Source organism: Cynocephalus volans, chromosome 16 (assembly GCF_027409185.1).
Source record: "Cynocephalus volans isolate mCynVol1 chromosome 16, mCynVol1.pri, whole genome shotgun sequence".
Classification (NCBI taxonomy): domain Eukaryota; kingdom Metazoa; phylum Chordata; class Mammalia; order Dermoptera; family Cynocephalidae; genus Cynocephalus; species Cynocephalus volans.
Window position 1 is genome coordinate 40691455 of NC_084475.1, and position 26711 is coordinate 40718165.

A 26711-nucleotide genomic window follows, 5' to 3' on the forward strand; every position below is an offset into this window, starting at 1 on the left:
TTGATTTTCTGTTATTGCCGACGATTACTGCATCTTCTTATTTAACTTATGTCTTCTTTCCAAGCGAGAATATCCAGGTTTCGGTTGGATCTATTTTAAGGTGAATTAATTAACCAGCATAATAATACATTCATATGTTTCTTTTTTCATTATTTTGTTTTAACTCTAAAATAGTTACAGGACCCATGAAATAGAATCCCTAGTAAACCACGTGTTCTTTTGGATTTGTTTGTTTGTGTGTTTCATTCTTCCCTGATAGGGCAACCTGCCCCCAGACTACAGGATCAGCTTGATTGACATCGGCCTGGTGATTGAGTACCTGATGGGGGGCGCTTACCGCTGCAACTACACTCGCAAGCGCTTCAGGACCCTCTACCACAACCTCTTCGGCCCCAAGAGGGTGAGCCTGGCCCAGATTCCTGGGCCCCTCCTGGGAGGGCTGGGGCATGAGAGATTGAAGGCGGGTTTCTCTGTCCCCTTGCGGTTGGGGGCACCAGATGAGAAGGAGGTGACCAACCCCTATTCTTCCCTCTTCCATCATATCCATTCCAATATATATATATATATATATATATATATAATTTTTTTTTTTTTAAGGAACAGAAACAGAGTGGGTGAGGGATAAATTTCTTTTTTCTCATTAGGTCCAATTCGAATCAGAAAATTGCACTGATTGTCAGCCTAAATAATCAGAGAATAGTAATGAAATTCAAATCAGCCTTATTAAGATTATTAAATTCGGCAGTTTTCAAGGTTTTGGGTCTTGGGGTCTATTTATACATTTAAAAATTGTTGAGGATTCCAAAGAGATTTTATCTATGGAAGTTCTAGCGATGGATAAAATACCATGTTAGAAATTAAAATTGAGACTCTAAAAAAAAGCTGTGTTAATTTATTTTAAGGTAACCCTAAGAATCTTGTTATATGTTAATGTCAATGTTTATGGAAAAAAACTGTATTTTCAAGAACAAAAATAAATTAATAAGAGTAGCATTATTTTACATTTTTGCAAATTTCTGTAATATCTGGCTTAGTAGAAAACAGCAGGATCCTCATATTTACTTCTGCATTTAGTCTGTTGCAAGATGTTTGGTTGAAGTATATGAGGAATATCTGACCTCACACAATATGAGTATGTGACAAATACAACAAATATATATATTAAAAAGAATATTAATAATCTTTACGGAAAATTGTAGTCTTTTTTGATACTACACCAAAATTTAACAAGTGACAGTTTCTTAAAGATGAGTTGTAATGTGAAATCTAAGATTATATCAATGAACTTTCTGTCCTCTGTTATATGAAAATCCATTGGTCTGTCTTGCACTTTGTATGGATCTCGTAGCTTTACAGCATGGTCATCAGAAAATATTAGTTTGTTGAGTTATGCAGATCTTCCAAATGTTGACATATTTCATTATATAATTTCCAAAACTTGTATTCATTAATATCACCTCCAGTTTCAAAAGTCTTTAAATACTGAAAAGCTGTCAAGGTTGTGGGGGGTGGGGGACAGATACAAGTTATTCAAAATTCCAATTTTTTCTTGAAAGTTTGAATTTTGTTATTGGCAACAAATACTGTCAGTCGTTTTCCTTGAAGTGACAAACCTCACTTTGGTCAGTCCAGAAATATCTGTCAACAGGGTCAAGGGTTCAGATACTCATACTGGCCAGCTGCAAAAAAAAAAAAAAAATCACGCCAAATGTCCAAACCTAGGTAACCATAGTCTGTCTGCTAGTCATTCCTTCAAATAAAAACGATATTCCATGAAAAAAGTGACTATAATTCAATCCACACGATTGCATAAATGCTTTCCCTCAGGACAGGCCATCATAGTTCAGCAGGTAGCAGATGTGCTTTAGGCATCCTTCCCATTTTATCCCATAGAGCAGTGAAAAGACATGTAGTTAAGGGTAGAGATTTAATGAAGTTAATAGTCTTTTACACCTCGTCAAGGGCATTCTTAAGGGAAATTTGTTTTGTTTTCCTGCAAGTGCACAGCAGGGGAGTCTAACAACTAGTGAAGTTTCGTGTCACTGCCTTTCTTCTTGCTGAGGCAGCCAGTGGTTTCACTCCCTGACCTTCTGCACCATCAGTGCAAATGTTAACACAGTGTCAAACCCAATAACATCTTAGTATTACTAGGAAAATAGCTTTGACTTCTCATACCCTCTGACAGTGTCTCAGGAACCCTCATGATCCATGGACCACATTTTGAGAACTGCTGTTCTCACTGGTAGTGAGCCTGATTTTTATTTCTAACAAAGCTTTCTTCTGATTATGAAACCATTTTGTGGAACTAGTAGAGAAATTTGAGAATGCCAAAAAGTATAAAGAAGAAAAAAAAATCAAAAACAGATTTTAGACTGATGGTCATAATAGAAGCTGAAAGAGAAAGGAAGAGAGAGAGAAAGATTAGGTTCAACTTGAATAGTCAGATAAAATTTGGAAGAACTGTAAGTGCTGTGACCTTACTATAACTTTCAAGATGGCACCCAACCATTCTGTAATACTTAAAAGCATAGAATTGTACTCCTGTCCCCTGAGATGTTATTTTGTCTCCCCTTGTTAAAGATAAGTCAAGTTCTGTAATGTGCCAAGTGACCTTCCCTCTCTTTCTCAGTCTGTGCCTATTTTGCACATTCCCAGCATGGCCAGTGATGTTCCCTTGTGTGTTGGCACTTCTCATGCCACTCAGCACAATTTGCCACCATCAGCACATGCCCTCTGGCCCGACTTGTCCTTGCTCCGCTGCGCAGCAGCACAGGGGGATGGCCAGCATGAAGCATCAAATGTGTATTGCTCAATAATATCCCAAGTCTCCATGTAATACAGGTTTTCCAGAGATTTGAGAAATATCTGATTTGATCTGTTTGATTGAATGTTTCGTTGCTCATCTGTCTTAGTCTGTTCAGGCTGCTGTAAAAAAATGCCATGAATTGGGTGGCTTATAAACAACAAAAATTTATTTCTCACAGTTCTGGAGGCTGGGAAGTCCAAGGTCAAGTTGCCAGCAGATCCAGTGTCTGGTGAGGGCCCATTTCCTGGTTCATAGATGGCACCTTTTTGCTGTGTCCTCACATTGGCACAAGGGTCAAACAAGCTCCCAAGGCCTCTTCTATAAGGGCACTAATCCCATTCAAGGGGGTTCGTTCCTTTTGACCTAATCAAATCCCAAAGGCCCCACTGCCTAATACCATCACCTTGGGGATTAGGATTTCAACATATGAATTGGGGCGGGGGTTGGGAGGGACAAGCATTGAGACACAACACTCATTCAAGCACTGAATGCCATGAATGTGTCAGCAAAGCAGGCTGATTATAGGAAGGTGAAAGAAATCGTGGTCCACAAAAGACATTATAAACCTGCAGGCTGTACCCTTGGGCAATCTCATTATGTCTCTCCAGTTTCCTGATTTTCTGTGATTCACCAAAATCACTAAATCCATAATTCTCTTAGAATTTCTATACAGTCAGCCTTCCATATCCATGGGTTCTACGTCCATAGATTCACCCAATTGTGGATCAAAAATATTCAAATAAATAAAAATAAAAAGGAGCAATACAACAATAAAAAATACAAATTGAAAAACAATACAGTAAACAAGTATTTACATAGCATTTACATTGTATTCAATATTATAAGCAATCTAGAGACGATTTAAAGTATATGGGAAGATAAGTGTAGATTATATGCAAATTCTACACCATTTGATGTCAGGGGCTTCAGCATCCACGGGTTTTGGTATCCTGAGGGTGGGGAGGACCTGGAACCAATCCCCCAGAGGTACCAAGGGAAGACTGTAAATAGGTTTCCTTTGTGGTGTTTTATTTAGTGAAATAAAAATAAATGCTATATGGTACAATGGAGTTTTATATTACCTGTTTAAGATACAGTAGGACTCTTTTCTTACCTCTATGAAAGAAAGGTCTGACTTTGTTCACAATATTTTTTTCAACAGCCCAAAGCCTTGAAACTGCTGGGAATGGAGGTAAGTGTTTGCTCAAATTATTAGTGTCAATTATTTATTCTTTTTATTACACATTTTAAAACATATATGTAAGTTCATTTTTGTGGTAGGGCTCAATACATGATTCTACAATAAGGAAATAAAAATGTTCCAAGTGTCATGGGGGCAGTTCACAGTAGCTTTGAAAACTCCACCATGAGGTTATGTTAGGATTGCAAACAACAAAAAAATAATAAATGCTACTTGAAATACTAACTTGAAAATCAAGGAAGCATATGAATTCCAGTAAGGAAAATGTGTTCATGGGTATTTACAGACAGCATCAGATCCAAAGGCCAGAACTACTACACAAATGCATCTAACAGGTCTGCAGAAACTCGAGATAATCTGTTTCCCATCTTTTGGTCATATGGTTACTGTCACATATGCATATGCCAGTATAGGGTGTCCTGTCCTTTCAGCAAAAAGGGTAGTGCTCTCCATCATGAGGTATACACAACACTACCTATAGAAGAAAAAAATGGACAAAAGTCAAAAGAAAAAAGAAAATGGCCCATTAAAAAAATTGTTTTAATTAAAATATAAACCGACATGTTCCCATAAGACTGAGCTTATGCATTTCTTATAACTCATTTGAGAGTCAGGCATGCATGAGCTGGCCTAGTTCATTTCAGTATTGGTCCCAGGGCCGAGCCAGCAGAATACATCCAGTAACTGCTTACTGAAATGAACTGATGCATTTCTAACTCAGCCTGTGTGGCTTTTCTCTCAAATTACAGGATGATATTCCCTTGAGGCGAGGAAGAAAGACAACCAAGAAGCGTGAGGAAGAGGTGGACATTGACTTGGATGACCCTGAGATCAACCATTTCCCTTTCCCTTTCCACGAGCTAATGGTGTGGGCCGTCCTCATGAAGAGGCAGAAGATGGCCCTGTTCTTCTGGCAGCATGGCGAGGAGGCCATGGCCAAAGCCCTGGTGGCCTGTAAGCTCTGCAAAGCCATGGCCCATGAGGCCTCCGAGAATGACATGGTGGACGACATTTCCCAGGAGCTGAACCACAACTCCAGGTTGGCTGGCCCAGCAAATGAGGTGGTCAGGGAGAGTGAAGGAAGGTGGGCTCCAAAGACTGAAGGGTCTGAACTACCCAGAACATTAAGGAGAGGCAGTGTCACCCCAATGGTGCACACAGAGGGTGCACACAAATAATTTTATTGCACATAGTGCTCCATATGGAGGCACATACAGATACATAGAAGATTTCATTTCATCCTCTCAACTACCCCAAGAGGTAGGTCCTATTATGACGCACTTTCAGCTGAGGAAAATGAGGCTCAGAGAATTTAAATAACTTGTCCAAGATCACCACTATGGTTGGCAGGGCTGGGATTTGAACTGAGGGCTCTCACGTTTAAGAAGACATATTGCACTCTAACCATCAATTGATTGGTTGCTTCACCATCCATATGCCTAGAATTTAGAGGCTTGAGTGCAGGATCATGCCTTGTTTGACTTATATGCCCAGTTCTAAACGTGGTGTCTGGCACATAATAGATGCTTAATAGAAGTTGGCTGGGTGTATTCGTGAACAGACCAGGTGCCCTATAAAACAACTGCACCACACAGCAACCACCTCTTGCGGTTGGTCATTGGGTCCCCAGTTTTGTCACATAAGTCTCCAGGCAGGCATGAAGGACTCCTCCACCCATTCTCTCTTTCAGAGACTTTGGCCAGCTGGCTGTGGAGCTCTTAGACCAGTCCTACAAGCAGGATGAGCAGCTGGCCATGAAACTGCTGACGTATGAATTGAAGAACTGGAGCAATGCCACGTGCCTGCAGCTCGCTGTGGCAGCCAAACACCGTGACTTCATTGCACACACGTGCAGCCAGATGTTGCTCACTGACATGTGGATGGGCCGGCTCCGCATGCGCAAGAACTCAGGCCTCAAGGTCAGTGCACCCAAGAAGGCCTATTGGCTATGAGGGGGGTTGGGTGGAGTTTTCCAAGCCAAATCTGTGCTGGGACTGGGCATTATCTTATCTTAGGATGGTGGTTCCAACCCCGGACTGTGCATCAGGATCTCCTATATAGGGTTTTTGTTTCATATATAGAGGCTAGGGCCTCCCCAAATCCTGCTGAATCAGAATCTCTAGAGACGACACCCAGACATTAATATTTTTCAGAAGATCCAAAGGTGATGGACACACACAGGCAAAAGCCATGTTGCATCAGGAGTCCTTACCTAAGTGACCTGCACCACCACAGGTGCCTGAACCCCCTGGCCATCCTTGACATCATGTCATAAGGATGTTGGCTCTTAGTAGACAACGCTTGAGAAAATTTTTGAACTGAAATAAAACTGAGATAGGTTTATATGAAGAGGCATTGCTAGATAATCCTGATCTATTCTTAAATGAAAAACAAGTCACAGACAAGTCTATATAACCTGAGTCCATTTTTTTAAATTGGGTATATGTATAGTTATGTCTGTAATTTTTTGAAATAACAAAAAGGACACATAATAAATTGTTTGCAGTGGTTACCTTTGGGCTTGAATGGACAAGATAAGGGACTTTTACTGTTTTTAGGAGAAATGGTTGGTGTATAGCTTTTGCCTTTTTTACCATTTTAAAAATGTTTTTCAAAGAAAAACTAAAAGAAATTTTTTAAAATACAGAAAAAATAGGCAGTAGAACATTGAAAGAAGATGTGTTTCTTTTTGTTTGAATTTTTGCAATGCCAGGGTTTTTTTAATTATATAGTTAAGGTGTACAATGACTTTTTGATATACTTATATGCAGTGAAATGGTTACTGTAGTCAAGCAAATTAACAGATCTAACATTGATATAAAGATATAAAGTGCATAGTTAACTTTGTGTGTGTGTGTGTGGTAAGAGCACCTAATATCTACTATCTTGGCAAATTTCCAGTATACAATGTAATATTAGAATTATGGTCCTCATGTTGTGCCTTTGATCTCTAGACTTACTCATCCTGTACCTCTGCAGCTGCCTACCCTCCAACCTGTATCTCTCCATTTCCTCCCACCATTTTATTGGACCAACACCCCTCCCCCCACTCCACCCTTGCTGTGGGCTCTTGGCCAGAGTCACAGAGGGTTTCATAAAGTGGGTCATGACGTTCTTTCACCATGCTGCTAGTGACTGTCAAGCCTGGACTGAGGTGGGGAGCCAAAGTTGGCTCTCAGCTCCAAGGACAAGGTATCATGTCCCCTGGAGGCTGCCAGCATACCACCTGAGCCTTACCAGGCCTCCCAGGCGCCCAGAATTCAGGGTTATCACTGTCCCTTTTGCCTTAACTGTTCTTAAGGCCCCATGTGCATTGGAGCATGGGCTGTCTCTGCCTCATTACTTGAGGATCATTTTTACTGATCCTTCCAGATCTTTCTTAAACCCTCACTTAGAGCAGTTTCTTCAGTGAGGTTCGTCTTCAGAAGGCTTGTGCCCCAGAACCACTTTAGGATTGAGAGCAGCGGGAGAAGACTTGGAAAACACAAGTCAGATGTCAGTACCATCATTCAGAAATGCACCTGTTTTCTGACAACGAAGAATGACATTTCGCTCTCATGAGAAAGGCCTACGTATGCAGTATCCTCACATAGAGATTTACCCATACAATGTTTATACCTAAGAGAAATATAGTGCTGAGCCCTCTGGGGCATTTTTGCAAGGGGACTTTTTTGGTGAATACAGAGCCCACTGGGTTGTGTGTGTGCACATGCACGTGCTTGTAGGTCTGTTGTATCGTAGCAGATACCAGGGGAATGTTCTAAAATGAATAAAATGCTTTCTTACATGTACTCTCTCAAGAACAACCTAGGACAGCAATATTTTTACAGAGATAATCGGATTACACATAATCAACTCCACTTGACACATTAGCAAGTAAATGCCTATGGGCATATGTATGAATTGATTTCACAAAATCAAGTGCTGTCCAATGGCTTAGTGAAAATCTTAATTCTTTTCCACTTTTACCTTGGATAGAGTCTCTCTTTTTCCTCAGTTACCCCTTCTGGCAAAGTGAGTAATAGTTGGGTAAAACATATTTGGGCAAAATGCTTTGTTTCTCCAAAAATTAGACTGAACTACTGTGCAAAACATTTTCCAGATGGGGCAAAGTGACCCTCTGAGCATGAATGTGTTTGGTTATTCAGACATCCAGGTCCCCACACAGAGCATACAACATCTGTGAGCACATGAGCGTACGTGCACACACACACACAGACACACACACTTACACAGCACACCCCAGGCCCTCTGAATCTAAGCAACCACCCTAATCTTAATCCTTTAAATGTGATTATTATTATTATCATTATTATTACTTTAGGTAATTCTGGGAATTCTACTTCCTCCTTCAATTCTCAGCTTGGAGTTCAAGAACAAAGACGACATGCCCTATATGTCTCAGGCCCAGGAAATTCATCTCCAAGAGAAGGAGGCAGAAGAACCAGAGAAGCCCACAAAGGAAAAAGATGAAGAAGACATGGAACTGACAGTAAGAAAGAGCTATAGTTATTCTCCTGGGGAGAATCCCTGATCTGCTTGTCCCGCTGATAGGGCTTAAGGTTCAGTAACTCTCAAGGTCAGACAGATCGTGGGGTGCTTTCATTTAAGTATGGAGACCAGGGTATTAAAAAGTGTCTGTGAGACATATAGAGACTATGCACAAATAACATGACTCTAGGATCCGATGGCATGTGAAATCGTTCAGCCAGCATCAGTGGAGTGAGACAAACCGATGAAATTCAAAGGCAGGGCCTCCTAAATTTCCCAAATAAGCAAAGCTTTATAAACAACCAGATGATGTGGCAGTGTCAGCCCATGAAGAAGGAAAGGGAATCTGTGATTTGGGAGCAGCCAGCTTCACTGAGCTGGAACCGTTCTGCGGATGAGGAGCTAAGCCTGTATCTGTCTTTGGGGTCAGGCCCACAAATACAGCACTAATTGAATTTCGAGGTTTGTATGGAAAGCTTTTATTAGCTCTTCCTGGTATAATTATAGAGCACGGAAGCTTTGTTCTGCAGAGGAAATGGGACAGCTGGGCAGGGGACAGCTTCCCGCAACCCCCGCCTGAGCAGCGTGACTGCCACTGGCTTGGACCCAAAGGCTAAAAATATCCCTGCTATTAAAGGGACAAGCAAGGCTTCATAGCTTGGGAGACATCACGCACCAACCCCACGAGGACTTCCTTGACATGCCTCACCCTCCCGCACCACCCTGGCCGATGACAGTTGCTGTAAAGACCCAGAAGAAGCTGTAAGAGGAGAAAACAAAAATTGGTTTTGCTCAGGTGACAAAGGACCTTTGCGTTATTATCCTAGTGAGACCACCTTGTGAATTGTTTTTCCTCCAGATCAACCATCATTCCTTCCAGTCAGCCCTTCCTAAAGAGCTATTTGCAGGCACAGTCCCTGACTCACTGAATTAAAAGCAAACTTCCGTTTCAGTTTCAGAATCCTTATAAAAAATCTATGGAGGAGTCTGCTCACTGCTATAATAGCATCAGATGACTGTCTTCCCTAAAGATCTCACCATAATTTTGTCCTCTAAACCCCTTCAAGGATAGGAAATGATATTTTCTTTTTTTTTTCTTCTTTTTATTCTTTTAAGCAAATGATATTTTAATCATTAGCAGAAACATTGATAATAATAATAATACCAAATCTTTATTGAATATTTCAACACAATGTGCTTTAGAGCCAAAATTCTGCCCCATCACCTACTTGCTGTGTGACCTTGGTGCAGTTTTGTAACCTCTAACACGGGAATGATGACCTCGGCTACCTTACAGACAGTTGTGTGGTTTTAAAAGTGTGCATGCAAACTACTTAGCCTGTAAACATTGATAAATATTCACTGATGTTGTTATAACAGTGCTAAGTGCTTTACATGCATTTGTCCTCACAAAAATCCCATGAGGTAGGCACTCTCCCTATCTTACAGATAAGGAAGGTGGGACTTAGAGAGGTTAAATTGCCCAGGTTTACCCAGCTCATTAGTAGGAAGGCTGGGATCAGCACCCAGGCAGGTAGACTCCATTGGCCACACTTGTAGCAACTAGGTTAGAGAGAGAGAGGGTTTCTCAAATGTAGGTGCTCAGTTGGTTTGGTCTACCACATAGCACAGAGAATCCAAAAGTGATGCCCAGGCCTAAGTCAAGTGTGGTGTGGCCTTGACCTTAGCACACATCCTGGGAAGGCAGCCGGAGCTGAATAGCATTCTCTCTGGTTGGGTCTCAAGGTAGAAAACAAATGGATTTTGCTTCTCCTGCTCGGTCTGAGCTGCAAGGACCTGATCCTTCAAGTGGCTCCAATAAAACGGTGCATTGCCAGACTGAGAGCGAAGTCTGCTTACCAGAGCCAGCCCCTGGTGCTGTGTACTGAGAAGCCAGGTGGACAACCTCGCAGTAGCATTCCTGCCTGAGCTTGTGCTCCACAGCCAGAGACAGCGGGAGAAGGGAAGGGGGAAAGGGACTTCAGGGCTGGCGGACTCTGGGTTGGGCAGAAGTTGTCTTTAAAGCAGAGCCTCCTTTGACTCTGGGGGTAAATTCTGTCCTTGCTTGGGCCCTCGTCACCAGGCTCATCCTAGACAGGACTGGAAAGTGCAGCTTGTTGACCCAGCACTCTTTTCAGAGGACTGATGTTTGAGCTTCTGTACTAAACCAATAGATCCTCTCTTGGAATGGGACGTTGTCCTTTGGCCATCCAAACCTACACACAAAAATATCCACCTCAGTTCCCTCCACTTTTGCAGGCTTCAGTAGTTTAGTTCACCTCAAAGGATCTTTCTCAGCCTTGACATCTGTGTCCAGCCAGTGAAGATTCTCAAATCCATATTGTGTAGTTTTGTCTGTATTTGACCCTGTTAAATTCTGCTTTAAGGACTGACAAAGGAGATGTTTGACAATGGGGAAGAGAAATCAACGAAATCAGCAAGTTAAGCTGCTTAGGCTGGAATTAATGAAATGTCAAAATTCCTTACGTAGTTTATTCAACCTTATACATTGTAATTATTTTTTGGAATATATGTAATTATCCTGGTTTAAGCATCACCTATTGCCCACAGATATTGATATTCAACACTGTACCACGCAGATATACACAATCAATTATGTTTCAATTTTGTTTTAATGCCTTACTTAAACCTATGAAAGACAAGCCTTTTACAAATGCATTCGCTTTGGAATATATCTGAATAATAAAGGCAAAATGGGCTGTTGCATTTTTGCTTCTGTTTGCCTGCATTGTCAGATAAGTGTCTCACTTTATGCTTTGCCTGTTCAAGTCCCAACAAGTCCACAGTCCCAGGGCATGGCTATAGCTCTGTCGGGAAAGCCACTGTCCCTAGAGGTTACCCCAAGATGCCTAAGAGCCTCCACACTGCCTTCACTCCCATCTCATTGTGTCCCCAAATGGCATTGTATTGTCAAACATATAAATAAGCAGAACAGAAGCAAGAAAATTATGTTACATCAATTATAAGTTATAGAAGGACAAATGTCATGTAACCGCAGAGTTTCTTGAGGTCGGTGATCAATATTTAAAGTACTCTGTTGCTGTCCAGTGTGCTATATTCATCATGAAGCTTGACTCAGCTCACTGATCAAAATAAACTTAGAGAGGCCTTAGTGTTGAATCTGACCTGCTCATTACCCTTTTTAGCCAAAGGGTCCACAAAGGAATGGAAGTGACCATCTCCAGAAATCCTGTGGTTACAAGTAAGTCATTTGTGATTGCTATATATTTGAATAAAGTGGTATTTGAAGGAATAATCCAAGTCGTTGAAATTAATATTTGTATACTTTAGGCAAGGTAGCCTGAAACCAGGTGTCTCTATTCTCAACTTCAAAACAATTTCTATAATGAGATCTTTCAACTTTAAACTTATGTTTCCGGTACTCTGACTTGCCCTAAATCTTTCTCAGTCCTGAGCAATTACAAGGTCTTATCCTTTTTTCACATTTAAAAAAAAAAAAAAAATCTCATTTCCCAAGCATTGTGGAACTAACTTTGTCTTAGAACAATACTGAAAAATCAAAACCGAGAAATTATGCCATTATAGACTCCTAAAAACATACTTTTTTTTTTTTCTGTTAAGAGGATCTAAGAAGGTCTCGGTTCACTTTAAAGACTAGCTAATTTTTGCTGAGCACTTTTTACATGCCAGATGCTCGTTGATGTGCAGGCCAGCCTTATAGCAGGTGCTTTATTATCCCCATTTTTTCAATTAAATAAACAAAGTCTCAGAGAGGTTAAAAAAAACTTGCCCAAGATGCCACAAATTCTCAGTGTCAAGTTAGGACTCAGACTCCTGTCTGAACGACCCAAAGCCCAAAGCTCCTTACCAATAAGATCTTCAGCTGTCTTTGGGGCATCCTATCACTTGCTCCCCAGACAGGCATGTGTCTACCTTTTTTGTGACATTAAATCATTATTGTTGTTACTGCTACTGTTGTCGTGAATGAAAAGGAGATAATTCTACTCTTAAGAAAATCGCCAACACCTTAGAGATGAGGACATCCAGGTCAGGCCTGACTGGAATCCTCCAGGTCCCACCTGTTTGCAGAGGAAGGCAGTGGCTCGGGAGTCACCTTGAAACTAATACCAGCAGTTAATTCCAGCTTTTTAGGGTTTGAAATCAGGGAACCATGGCACATGCCTAAGGGTTGGGGAGATGTCCAGGTACTTCATATAACTTATCTCTTGAATATTCATAACTTTTAGATAAATTAGGTATTCTGATCCAATTTACCTTTGTCTTATGAGTCATTATCCTAGGCAGAGACAGAATTTGAATCCAGATCTAACTTATTTCATGATCTATATGGGGAGAGAGAGGTGGGGAGGAAGGACAGATTCCTGAAGCCTTTTTCTTCCTCTCAGAACTCTGGGTGTCTTCAATCACCCACATCTTCCAGAGGTCCCAGGGTGGAGAGAATAGAATGGTCAAGAAATATCCCTGAGGCCTTCCATCCCAGGCAACGTACACACAGAGATTACACAAGGGTACTTCAATTCGTGGAAAAATGGAATTGAAAGATAATGCCAATCTTTCCATGAACTTTCTGAAATATCCTCATGTGTATAGTGCAAATGCCCACTGAGGGAGACACAACCTCTAAGTCTCAGGGGGCTTGGGTTTATAGTTCCATGAACTCTTAGGTTCTATGAGCATCCTCTCCTCCTCTGTCACACAAGCACATTGAACGACATGCTCTCAGAGCCCTGCCATGATGACATCGATTCTCTTCCACTGTAGGCGATGTTGGGACGAAACAACGGGGAGTCCTCCAGAAAGAAGGATGGAGAGGAAGTTCAGAGCAGGCACCGGTTCATCCCGCTGGGCAGAAAAATCTATGAATTCTACAATGCACCCATCGTCAAGTTCTGGTTCTACACAGTAAGCATCTTTCCTTTTCTCCTTCCTAATGGCTGGCCACATGGAGCCAGTGTCCATTTGTCACACACCTGTGTGACATTCTCTGTGAGTCATAACAGATGAGCCACACATGCGGGAGGGAAAGCTCTACCACCTTGCTTTGGCAGTAGCTTTGCAAGATTTGTGGAGTTTGTCAGGCAGCTTCCACAGGCTGCATCTCTCCTCCCCTCAGAAAAGAAAGGAAAAGGCAAAAGTGAGAACTAACAGAAATAAAGGTGAGAAGAGTATGAATCTAGTCTAGCAGGAAAGTAGATGTCCTTTTTTAAAACACTTCCCTGTCCTGGATGATGGGTGCTAGACCAGAGTTGCCTGGTTCAGGTGCCAACCCTGGGTTTGGGGGGACATTTGGTGGGTAAGGGATGAGGGTGTGTGGAATTAACACCACAAGAGAAGAGTGGCCTGTGTGTGTAATATGGCTGTCGTGTCATCCGACACAGTCAGCAACGTGTAAACCAAAGCAGCGAAAACTACTCAAAGCAGCCTGCAAGCATGGCAAATTGTGTTTGCTTTGTACACCCCACAAACCTTTTCTGCCTACGCGATGATGGCTTGTCCCAGACATGGCCTCCTGATGTGTTGGTTTGCCAGTTCTACTGTTCGATGACATTTTAAGTTGAAGGTGAGCTTTTGCCCAGGTCATCTCCAGTCTTCTCCAGCCATGGTGGAGCTGCGCCAGACAAAGGATAGACAGTGCATCTGTATTTTTAGCCTTTTCCACAACCAGCCACACAGTATCATCTGAGTCAGCAACAGGGTAATCTGAATCTGAGGCCAAGATGACTCAAATGACGAGCTGAGGAGCTGGTCGACCTGGACACTAATGCTTAACACTGGCATTAGAGCCGGGTTCTCAGCCTCAGCACTACTGACAGTTTGGGCAGGATAATTCTCTGTCGTGGGGGGACTGACCCCCACATTCGTCATGTTCAGCAGCGTCCCTGCCCTCTACCCACTAGGTGCCAGTAGCTCTCTTCACCCCCCAGGCTGACAACCAAAGTGTCTCCAGACGTTGCCAAATGTGCCCCTGTGAGATAAAATTGCCTTGTGAGATAAAACTGCTTTAAAGTATGGTCTTGAAAAAGGATGGGATATTATCAAAATGTAAATATTAGGGGATTTTTTTAGTGAACTGAAAATTCAAATATCTTAACGTTATGAAAAGAGAAAAATTCTCCTCCTGAAAAAAGAACTGAGGCATGCAAAAATCATTTTTGTTTATATATTTTATATGTATCTATATTATTTTTACCTTGCAGAAAATAGCTTAGTGGTGACAAGCACAGAATTTGGAATCAGACAGCCTGGGCGAGAATCTCATCTGTGCCTTTTTGTGTGCTCTCAAGCAAGTCACTTTCCCATTCTGTCCAGAGTCTTCTTAAAATGGGGGTAATAACAGTACCTACTCTGTAGAGTTTAATGAAGATTAAATGTATTAAAATATGTAAATCACTCAGGACAATGCTTGGACATGTAGGCACAATCTCAATGTAACTATTGCTTTTCCCGGGCTAGTCACATTGCACGGCAATAGATAATCAATTTGTATTCATTCATCCTCTTAACAATAATAATAATATCATATATTGACCATCCGCTATTGTTAAGGCAGCGTTCTAGGTGTTTTATAAGTACTCTCCCTAAACCTAACAACAATTTTATCAAGATAATATTTTTACTGTCATTTTACACCCAGATCTATCCTTCACCTTACACGATGCTGCCTCAACTGTCCCAACCTAGAGCAAGGCTTGGCAAACTACAGCCATCAGCCCAGATCCAGCCCACTGTCTGTTATCGTGGCCTGCAAGCTAAGAATAGTTTTTGCACTTTTAAAGGGTTGAAATAAAATTTTTAAAAAATAAAAATATTTTGTGACACATGAAAATTATATGAAATTTAGATTTCAGTGTCTATAAATAAATTTTTATTTGGACACAGTCGAACTCATCTATTTACCTATATGGTCTGGCTGTTTTTCAACAGTAGAGTTGACTAGTAGCGGTAGAGACTGTCCGGCCTACAAAGCCTTAGACATTAACTCTCTGGTGCTCACTTCAGCAGCACATATACTAAAACTGGAAAAATACAGAGATTAGCGTGGGCCCTGCACGAGGGTGACTCACAAATTTGTGAAGTGTTCCATTAAAAAAAAAAAAGTAAAAAAATAAACTATCTGTCTCTTTGTAGACTCCTGATATAGGGCATAAAAGAAATCAGTAGAAGTAATAATATCAAGAATTATCTGTTGGGCTACCTAGTGCCCGCCAGCTGCAAAAACAAAAAAACAAGAACTATCTATCACCTTTACAAGTAGATTACTCACCTCTCTCAAGGCATCTGTGGGGTTTTTTTTCTTGATCTGTGTTCCATATTAATTTTATTTCCTTGATTTTCTTAGTCCCCATTTACTCAGCTGAGGCAATTTGTTAGCCAAGAATGCTTTTAAATCACAAATGTCCTGGCCAGTTATTCTCAGCCTTGGCTACACATGACAACCACCTGGAGAGCTTTAAAAAACCACTGATACCTGGGCTTCCCTCCCAGAGATTCTGACGTCATTGATGTGGGGCACAGTCAAATTTCCCCCAGTGATTGTAATAACCAGCCAGGTTGAGAACCATCACCCCAGACAGTGTGTTGACTTTTAGCCCAGTATTTTAAAACTTCCATGACGATAAAGGGTTTTGTTAGGAATGCAAATTCCTGGCCCATTGTAGATCCACTGAATCAAATCTCCTGGAAGTGTCTGAGAAGCTGTGTGTTTAGTGAACTTCCCCAATCAATTTTAGGATTAGGGAAGCTTGGGACATACTGCTTTGCTTATGTTATTTTGGGCATGTCGGGAAGCTGCCTCGTTGAGGGGGTGTGGCCTGGGTGTCCAGCTCCCTTCCATATGGCCGGCTAAGTTAGCCTCAGCAAACCCTTCAGACTGGATCCCCCAGTTATGTTCAATTATGTTCATACAACAATTCTCAGAAATCCATATTTAAGTAGTGACAAAACCCAGGCCTCCTCAAGGAAGTGAAGGGGGATGAGGTGTGCGGATCTTTTGAATCGCCAGAGATGCCGACAATAAAATAATGCTCTAGATTGAAGGTCCCATTCACTCTTGGTTATGTTCTTCTCTGTAAGAGTATTGTTCACTCTGATTTCCAAAAGTGTCCACTTCAACCCTCCCCAGGTCTGAAAGGACACACCTCACTTCCACACAACCTCACTTCCACATCTTAGCAAATTTCCCAAGGATCAAGTTGGGTTCTCTTCTGTTCCAAGAAGAAAGGAGGCAGGGATCCAGTGGGCTCCCAGGTCAGAGGACACAGTGTGCACTCTGGATTTCTCCAGCAGTGACAGACTCTCTTCTATAAGACCTTGTGCCCCCTCTGCTCTCTAGAGGTAGTAGGAAAAGACGTGGGAGAAGTGAGGAATAGCCAAGCCCCACCAGGGATCCACAGCAAACCACCAGGCTTTGGTGCTTATGTTTGATAGTTTAAGAAGCATGCTTCTTGATGAATGGCAAACATATAAGAAGAATATATAACAAATAAAATACAAATTATTACAGGACTCCCACTGACATAAATAAGAAGCATAAGTTTATGTTTCTGTGCAAAAGCTCTGTCATTCCACACTTGTTGAAGTTCACAGAATATAGCCACACGTATGTACACGCACCCAATTAAAGCATGTCGTGTTAAGATCATCTGCAGCAAGGCCACATGCGTGTTGACGAGTTCTGAAGTAGATGGCTTCCAAGACGGCAGCCAGTCCTCTGTTGTGCCATTTAAATATGCCCAGGCCCTATTTTCAGAAGTCTATATTATGGAAATTATCCCCAAATATTATGTTGTACCTTGACTTTGGGAACAGTTTGTTGTAGAGTAAATGTGATTTAAAGAACGGGCAGGAGCTAAAAAGGGTGAAAATGGAGAAAGCAGAAACAATAATGAGGACAATTTTTGAGAGAAAAAAAGAGAAGTATGAACAGTTGTGAATAGTCAACAAAGATCAAAGAGAAGCAAGGACAGAGGTAAGAGCAATAGCAGAAGCATCTTGAAAAAAGAAATGCGTGATAATATTAGCCAACGTTCACTGGGCCTCTGCAACGTGTTGGGAGACAGATAGGTAGATAGACAGACAGATGGACACATACATAGATGAATGATGCATAGATAGGTCCCCGATTCTTCCAAAGGTCCTATAAAGTAAGCAGCAATGATTTCCATTTTACAGAATGGAGGTCTAGGCAGGTTAAGTGACTTACACGAGGTGATACAGCCAGGAAGTATGTGAGCCAGGATTTAAATCCGAGTTTCACTGGCTTCTATGCCTTCCCTCTTTCCACCAAACACTCTGAACCTGTATTCAGAGGACAAATGCAGGTTAGAGGAGTTAGTTAAGTACTAATATGCAGAGGTCCTGGAAGGTTGGTGTGTGTGTCTCTGGGTCTACATGTGACAAGAGAATGCTCTGGAATGTTTTGCAGTGAATTGTGTAAAATGATAAAACCAGGGCAGTGAACAAGATTCATTTCACTTAGAAGCAATGGAACTTGATCCCACAAAGAGTAGGAAGCAACCAGGAGTAGAAAAGGATTTCAAGTTAGGAGGCTGCGAGTCAAAGTATGTTTTAGAATTTCAACCATTGAAGTCCTCTCTTTGCATTTTGTAAAATACGATACTCATGAGGACTACAGAGTGAATGCCTGTGTATTACAACGGTAAACAGAAACCACGTGAGCCGAGTTACATTTTGAACTGATTTTTGAACAGTGTCCTACATGATTTTAAGTAAACTCTTTCATGAGAGGTTTTCATATTTGCTAATGATCCTGAAGGTGGGGAGAGATAGGAACCATGGCATGGATTAAAGTGACAGCCCCTGGAGCTGGTGGAGGGGGGCGGGTGCAGGAGCAAATCACTCAGGTGGGAATGAGCCCTACTGACCCTCCGGGATCTACATAACTTGCTGTCTAGCTTTCATGCGTGATCTCATTTAACTCCAATATATTTCCACCCTTTAAGAGATGAGGGAATTATATGTCACAGGTGCGTCTGCAAATGTGTCAATGTAATACGGTATCAGAAATACCTTTGGTTCATATTAAGAATCTATTTATTCACTCGAAAAAAAAAAAAAAAAAGCTCAAAGTCACACAGTATCTCTAGAACCCTCCAGGCCTCCATTCTTTGGCCCACAATGCATCCTGCTGTACTGGCTCCAAGAGAGCAGATCTGAACAAACTTACTCCTGGTTCTTACGCACAGCCCCCGAGGCCCCTGAGGCCAGCAGGCACCTTACTAAACTCCAGACGTAGCCTTGAGAATCTGCAGCTTATCTGCCATTTCCCTTAAAGTGAGTTTTCTCACCCAAGCCTCCTCAGTCCCTTACACAAGAGCCTCACCAGTTTTCCTGTGCTCAACTCACCCACTTTGACACAACTGAATCGTCCAGGGACAATCACCAAACCTGAACCCTGAGGAGTTTTTCCCAGACCTCCAGCCATTCAGCCAGTCACATCAGGATTCAGCCTCAGGGTGCTAGAGCCTCATGCGGATTTAATCCCACTCTGATCCACGACAGGCCACACAGACCCATTCCTTTCTATAAATTGCTCTGTCTTCTCGTGTTTTGTTTCAAAGAAGCAGAAGCCAGAGAGGAACATTCCACCTTGGGGAGGGCAGGAAGGTAGTGCAGGAGGAAACAGGTAAAACCCTCCCAGGGCACTGACAAGCCAAGCACTGGAAGGCAGGAAAAGAAAAGCAGAAGATATTATCTCAAAAGAGAATTTAAGAGGGGCCTCGGGATAAAGTGTAGGCTATCTGCGTTGGTTGGACCAAGTTTACAGGCATTACATGTGTCTTCCTTTCCTTCTCACGACATTCGATCTGCCTGGCATTCACGATGCAGACTCTACTGTGCTACCCTAGCTCAAGACCCTAAGGTCCACACAGGAGCAAGAGCAGCCCCTGATAGATAGGGCTCCCTTTTCAGCCAGGAGGACACAAGACACCAGTGATTGCAAAACAAAATGATGCATCATGACACAGGTACAAAGGACTGGGCCCCAGAGACACATATAAGGGTCAAAAGGGAGATTGTGTATTAAATTATTTCAAATATCACAGTGTTTCAAAAACTCTTTATAGTTGAGCGCTGTTAAGTTCCTTTTGTCATGAATTCCACGTCCTGCTTTCTGACCTTGGTCCTGCTGCGCGTTGGCCTTGCCCGAGGCCACAGCAGCCAGAGCACTGGACTGTGTTTCCTTACAGCTGGCGTACATCGGGTACCTGATGCTCTTCAACTACATCGTGCTGGTGAAGATGGAACGCTGGCCGTCTACCCAAGAGTGGATCGTCATTTCCTATATTTTCACCCTGGGAATAGAAAAGATGAGAGAGGTAACTGCTTTCGTCAAGGAAAACCTAGGAGAAAACAGTGGCTAGTTGTCCTTGGGAATGGAGGGGGAGAGGGAGATGGTTGGGATCCAAATAAAACCAGAAACTGGCTTCTCTAATGCTGCCACAGGGCTGCCTTCCTTCTCTAACTAAACCTGGACAGGCTTCATGGTGTGATGTTTATAAGGTTGTCACCCCATGAGTGCTTAGGATTTAGTCCATCTTCTGCTAATATAGCTTGTGATCCAAGAAACCTTCTTCTTGTCTTTAATGTCTTTAATTTACATCTCCCCTGCTCATCCCTATACCCATGACTTTTTTTAATTCTGCCACTTTTGACTACCATTTCAACCCCTTATTCTGGGTCTCTTTGGACACTATCAGTCAATGCCTATGGTTCTCCAAATGTGTTTCAGCAGCCCTAGGAGGAATTTTGCTTTCGTTCATTTATGTCATTTATTCTCTGGTTTATTCCTTCTCAATATTTATCATGCACCTGCTGGGCACCAGCCACTCCACCAGCCCTAGGGACCACCAAGGTGAATCGAGCTCAGTTCTTGTCCTTCAGGTTGAGGGTGCAGGGTTTCTCCCCACCCTCCCAATCCCGGTGACTTAAGAAGAGCCATGGAAACGCCACCCCACACGGTCTATTTGCAATCCAGGCTAACCACTGAAATGAATGTGATCAAACAGAAGTCCACAGGAGGGCGCTGCAGCTCTGCTCAGCGCTCTCCACGGCTCCTGTTCCACCAGAGAAAACCATCAGGGAAGGCGGGCTTGTGAGGCAGTGAAAATACCTCTGCATTTCCCCTGGAACTACAGTCAGCAGGAGAGGGCTTTTCCAGAAGAAATGCTCCCTGTCAAGTCCACTGAACCTTTCAGAGCAGTGAGTGGGAAAATATATTGGGCACCCTAGAAAAACAGGATTTCTACAAATCCAAAAATTCACCCTTGTCTTTATTACTAAGACAAGTTAAAAGGCCCTTGCCTTCCTGAGTTTCAGCTCTAAAATGTTCTTCTGCAGAGAAAAATATGCAATATCTATTAGATGCAATTGTGCTGGGATCATTTTAAAAAATGTCTTATTTGTATTTAGAGCCCTTCTCTTGGATTCTTAAACTGCTTGAATATTTTAATTCTAACTAGCATCTCCCCATCCTGAGAACTTAGGAGTGGGTATACTAATTCCATTTTATAAAGGACTGGATTAAAAAGAAAATGGGATGCCTTGCCTTGTTCCAACCAGTTGTCTACACTAGGTCTTCCCATTCATAGCATCTCCTGCTTCTTGACCAATGCCACGGATCTCCCCTGTGTACACTGAAACACAGTAATAAATTTGCTTTGCTCTTTGTGTAGCTCTCTGAGAACTGCAGCCTGCTACTGCTCGGGTCCCTGTGGCTGAGCAGTGCCAGCTGGCACTCTTGTGATTTAACGCCCAGATGCATATTCCTTCTCTGTGATAAGCAGAAAAGGGAAAGACTGGAGCGGGGAGATTGGAGTCTCTCCAGGGGCTAGACTGGAAGAAGACAGGGAGCAGTCTGTACTTCTCGGACTGTTCTGGAAGAGGCCACCAAACAGGCAGGCTGCCGGGAACCTCAAGGCCTGCATATCCATTTCTCCTGAGGCGGCATATAATCATGGAGAGGGCAGGGCTTTGGAGGCCGGGGTCAGGAAGGGGTCAGCCAAAGAGTCCTTGCTTCTAAAGAATCTGTGGGGAGTGAGGCTGTGACCATCTTAGTGTCTGGCCTTTTCCTGTGCGGCCCAGTTAGTTTTCACCCCCCGCCCCTCATGTCCCTGCCCTGATTAAAGAGATGCTCAGCTACCCAGGGGATGAGGACCCCACAGGCCCCACCAACCTCCCTGCCTCCTCACAGTCAGCATGCAGGCCCCTGAGATCCCAAAGCATGGCAAAGTGTGCGTGCCCCCATGCCTTGGAGGGACACACGAGGAAGGACTGTGGTTTCACATGCCGCCCTCCTGTCCCCAGCAGTGTGTAGTCCTTTCTGCCTGTAGTCACCAGAGCAAGCAATGGGTCAGTAGCACGGCACTGCTGACCACGGGCAACATTAGCAGATGTTATCCCAGCTGGGTCCTGGTCCCACTACTCTGTGAGGTCCCGGCATGGCTACTACAATCCCCATGCTGGGCACTGAGACTCAGAGGAGTTAGCAGTGCTTCTGAATCCCACGGCAGAAAGGAGAGGCAGGCCAGGAGGGGCAGGGGAACAGGGCAATCTTGACTTTTCACTCCTGCGTCCCTGAGCTGCCCTGCTTTTATCTCTCTTTTTAATGTTGGGACTGCATAAAAAATTTTTTGGGACTGCATAAAAAATTTTTTAAAAATGATACGACAAGCCTCTGTGTTTTAGTGGTTTTAGGAAAGCGTAAGCAAAGGGTTGGAAAAGTTCTGGGGCATTCCCCATCCCCCCGCACATACACACGGCTTTTTGCCCAGTTAAGATGGAGCCAGGGGTGAGAAACCATCAGGACAACACCAGCTGCAGGTAGGACAGTGGTTTCTCAAACCATGACCTGGGAACTTGCTAGAAATGTCAGTCCTCCAACCCCACCCCAGGCTATGGAGGCACACTCCCTCCAGGTGATTCTAATGCACACTAAAGTTTAGGGAACCCGGGATAGGGTGTGGGCAGGGGACACCACAGAGGATGAAGAATGAGGCCCACAGGTGGCTCCTGGTGTCTTTCTCAGCCTTGCAAGCCCCAGCCCTGACTTGCTGAAACCTCCCTTCCTTAGTATTTCAGACCAAGGCAAATCATTGCAGTGGACATGAGCATTCAGACAATTAGACCTTTCCCCAGTTTTTCCTTTCTTCTCCTTTGAGAGGGCCTGAGTGGGGCATAGGGGTGGGTCATGGCTTAAAGAGATGCAAACGTCAGGGGTCAACACAAGTGATTAGTGAAGGTGACCCTGGTGCGCAGCTTTCTTAAGCTGGGCTCCCTGTCTACTCACATCCCGGGGCAGACTGGGGCACAGGCTGGTGCGACTCCTGCTGTCCAGCTGTGCATTTCATAGAGCCCGTATGTGGCAGCCCCTCTAGGTTTAAGGTAAATCAAGAGTCCCACCCAGGAATTAGGATATGCAAAAGACTAGAGAATTGCTGTCAGATGCCTATGCAAAAATTAGTCAGGTGACAAATATTTATTGAATGTCTATTATGTAACAGGCCTGAAGTACAAAGAAAGGGTCCACTCTCAAAGTTTATGATCTAGTGAAGAGAGAAGGATGGATGGATGGATGGATGGACAGATGCATGGATGCATGGGTGGGTGGTGGATTGATGGACTGATGGGCAGACACATACTCATGCATCCATATACATACGTACATATAAATGCATATGGAATCATTTCGTATAGTGGTAAAGACGTCAAAAAATTAAATAGGGTAATGTATTAGAGAGTGACTTGGGGACTTGGAGGCTACTGCAGCTAAGGTAGTCAAGAAAGGCCTTCCCAAGAAGGGGTCATTTGAGCAGAGACTTTGAGGATGAGGAGGCATCAAACATGGACAAATCTGGGGGAAGAAAGTGCTTAACAGAAGGAACAAGTGCACATGTCTTGAGCACAGGATGAACTTGTCACAGTTAAGAGCAGCCACCGTGGCTGCAGGGAAGAGAATGGGGGTGGAGATGGTGGGGCGTGAAATGAGGCCACGGAAAGAAGTTTGGGTTTTTCTCTGTTTGTGACAGAAGCCACCAGAAAGTTTACGAATGCAATTCTCATAATTTGCTTTAGTTTCTGTTGCTGTTCATTTGTCTTTCTAGTCTCTTTTTTTTTTTTTTTGTAATGGAGTTATCATCATTTACCTGTAACTAAATGAACAGCTCCTAATGGTACAGTCTGATGAGTTTCTGCCTACATATACAGCCATGTAGTCATCATCCAGATCACGGCTTAGGTTTTTAAAGGTCATTCTGTGTGCTGCTGGGGAGTTAATGAGGGCAGGTGGGCAATAAGAATGGCAGGTATGCCAGTGTGAAGGCTGCTGCAATCATCTGCTGGCTGTGATGGGGCTTAGACTGTGGTGGCAGCAGTGGAGGTCGTGAGAAGTAGATGGTGAGGGCATATTTAGAAGTACAGGTGAGAGGACTTAATGTGGGTTGTGAAAGAGGGAACTGAAAGAGTCTTCCCAAGTTAGGGGCTTGGGAAGGTAACTCAATATGATGCCACTGTTCCCTGAGATGAAGGAAGATTTCAGAGAAGATCTGCAGCATATTAGGAATCAATAATTTTACAGCAGAACACTAAGCTGTGTCTAAGGCAACCCAAAGGATCAAGCTTATTGCTTGGATTTGCAGCTGGAATGTTTGCACCTGGATCGCCAAAGCTTGGCTCAGTTGTACGCTCACAGAACACAGGTATTCAAGCAGATGCACACAGACCAAGCAAGCCACTGATGTCCGCTAACACACCGTGCTCCTTCTAACTGGGCTGAAAAATACGGAAAGAAACCAGACCTAACCCCACTCTCTTTCCTGCCTTGTAGATTCTGATGTCAGAGCCAGGGAAGTTGCTCCAGAAAGTGAAGGTGTGGCTGCAGGAGTACTGGAACGTCACAGACCTGATAGCCATCCTCCTGTTCTCTGTCGGAATGATCCTTCGTCTCCAAGACCAGCCCTTCCGGAGCGACGGGAGGGTCATCTATTGCGTGAACATCATCTACTGGTATATCCGTCTACTAGACATCTTCGGCGTGAACAAGTATTTGGGCCCGTATGTAATGATGATTGGAAAAATGGTAAGCAGGGTCCTCTGATTCCATGTTATAAGTTCTCAGAGAAAGAATGGTAATAGTAGGAGGGAGGAAATAATTCATTTAGACCTTAATAGGGGTGTTTATTTTTTAAATTTCTTTTGAGTGTTTGGGAGTTGGACTACATCTATATGAAAAATTGGAGAATTTAATCATTAGTCACCCATTCGCTTGCTGAAAAATACAGAGAGATCATTTATTTTGTGCCAGGCACTGGACTAAGAGCTGGGTATACAAAGAAGCTCTTTCCACAAGACAGAAGTTGAGAGAAAGCAAGAGAAGCAATCACCATACAGTGTGAGGATGCTGTAAAGGAAATGTGTATAAAGTACAACAGGAGCGTAGAAAAGGGAATGTAGGCCAGGAAAGCCTTCACACAGAGGTTACATTTTAGCTCAGTTTTGGAGGAAGATGGATGTCTGCTACAAATTTTTAACAGATTTTAAGATTTTTAACAGATTCTTCCCTTTACCAAAGTGCTAGAAAAATGCCTTTCCCTACACAAAGGAATGAAAAAGATAGTTTATCAGGGTTGAGCACAGCTCGTGGAGTTGGGTTGAGTTTCAATTAAACATTAAGGCTATCATGCACATGTTTTGTTACTCCACTGGAAAATTATGTCTGTTAAGAACTAGGTTCCAGAATGATGCTCCTACTTATGTAATTCCTTAAAAAAGAATCCCAAGTTGCAAGTTCATATGCCTCCCTACAAACGGTCAAGGACTTGTTCTAATACTCTTTGACCATACACCAGCTTCCAGACTTTTTCCACAAAGACGGAGCCCTAGGAGGACAACTTCAGTGTGAATCTGGAAGCACACAAGTAAATCAGCTCCTTCTCCAAACTCCCTAGATGAAGAATCAGAGCCTGAAGCCCAGAAACTGGGTACTTTTTATCCATTCCCCCACTTTTCTAAGTGTGTCCTGTTTCACCTTCACAGGACATGTGTGGAAAAGCTAAGTTCATCCCTCCTACGTGGCAAACGCCTCTTACTGAAAAATCTCTTTGCTAATAACCTTCACTTCTTTTTCCCTGTATGAGTTGTTGAAACCAACAACCAGTCAATAAATGTCCTTTGTCATTATCACTCAAGTGTTATTATATATGTCATTGCTAACTCAACATTTGTTAAAGATCTGTGTGTGTGTAGCTCTACTAAAATGAGTCTTAAATAACCAAGACTCTTCCTATAAAAGCACAAACTCATGCAAAGAAAAGAAGAATTTGAATTAAAAATGAATAGAATTTGAGACCTTGAGTAACTTACACAACCTCTTTAAGACTCAGTTTAGTCATTTCTGAAATAGTCATGAATAATAAATGCACATCTTGTAGGGTGGTTGTGATGATTAGAAATACATGTTAAATAACCAACAGCTCATAGTTTGGTGGTTGATAAATTGTATCTGTTATCATTATGTTCATATTATTTTTTAAAAGTACAATGATAATAGGAAAAGTTGGTGAGCATAGTTATTCTGCTATATTCCTAATCCTTTAGTACAACCTAATATTTATAACAACAACATTTTTAGGGCAAATATCACCAAACCTGTTCTAGAGAGTAAAAACTTGAATTCACGAGCTTAAGTTACTTACCCAAATCTTAATCCCAGTTCAACTGGGGGTTTTTTGACAAGAAAAAAATGTATATCTTACTCTGTTACACTGCCTGTTGTATGAGGGTACTTTGAAAAGTTCATGGAAAGATTTGTATTATCTTTTAATTCTACTTTTTTGCAAACTTTTTGAAGTACTCTCATATCACCTTCTTTGTACTTTAACAACAAATTTGTCTCAATCTAGAGTCTATGAATGGGGCTTAGGAGAGAGGATCTGTGAACCCTCCCCCACAATTTGTATATAAAAATATGTGGGTGTGTGAATTTTCTACATGGAGAGAGCAAATGTATTCTCACATTTACCCAATGAAAGGGAAGAACTGTAACAGCTGTAAAATTAGGCCAAGTTTTCTCAACCTTGACACTATTAATATTTTGGGTTGAATAATTCTTTGTTTTAGGGAGATATCCTGTGCATCACAGGATGTTTAGAGTATCCCTGGCCTCTACTCACTAGATGCCATTATCACGCACAC

General features: G+C 42.6%; 1 protein-coding gene and 1 non-coding gene across 14 annotated transcripts in view; both read left to right on the forward strand.

Annotated features, from left to right (window-relative positions):
* Positions 1-26711, forward strand: part of TRPM3 (transient receptor potential cation channel subfamily M member 3) — an 877808-nt gene that overhangs the window by 783674 nt on the left and 67423 nt on the right. For 4 of the 13 annotated variants that reach the window (XM_063080764.1, XM_063080773.1, XM_063080759.1 and 1 more), the window contains 9 exons: positions 65-100; positions 260-400; positions 3969-3998; positions 4757-5046; positions 5698-5926; positions 8332-8499; positions 13263-13403; positions 19712-19840; positions 24346-24597. In XM_063080764.1, the coding sequence (XP_062936834.1) occupies positions 65-100; positions 260-400; positions 3969-3998; positions 4757-5046; positions 5698-5926; positions 8332-8499; positions 13263-13403; positions 19712-19840; positions 24346-24597 (1416 nt within the window). The remainder of the gene's footprint in view (positions 1-64; positions 101-259; positions 401-3968; positions 3999-4756; positions 5047-5697; positions 5927-8331; positions 8500-13262; positions 13404-19711; positions 19841-24345; positions 24598-26711) is intronic. The other 9 variants (XM_063080766.1, XM_063080760.1, XM_063080769.1 and 6 more) reach the window with 3 other exon arrangements.
* LOC134365302 (U6 spliceosomal RNA) lies at positions 15488-15591 on the forward strand. Its single transcript, XR_010022007.1, has one exon. It is a non-coding gene; the product is annotated as a U6 spliceosomal RNA (small nuclear RNA).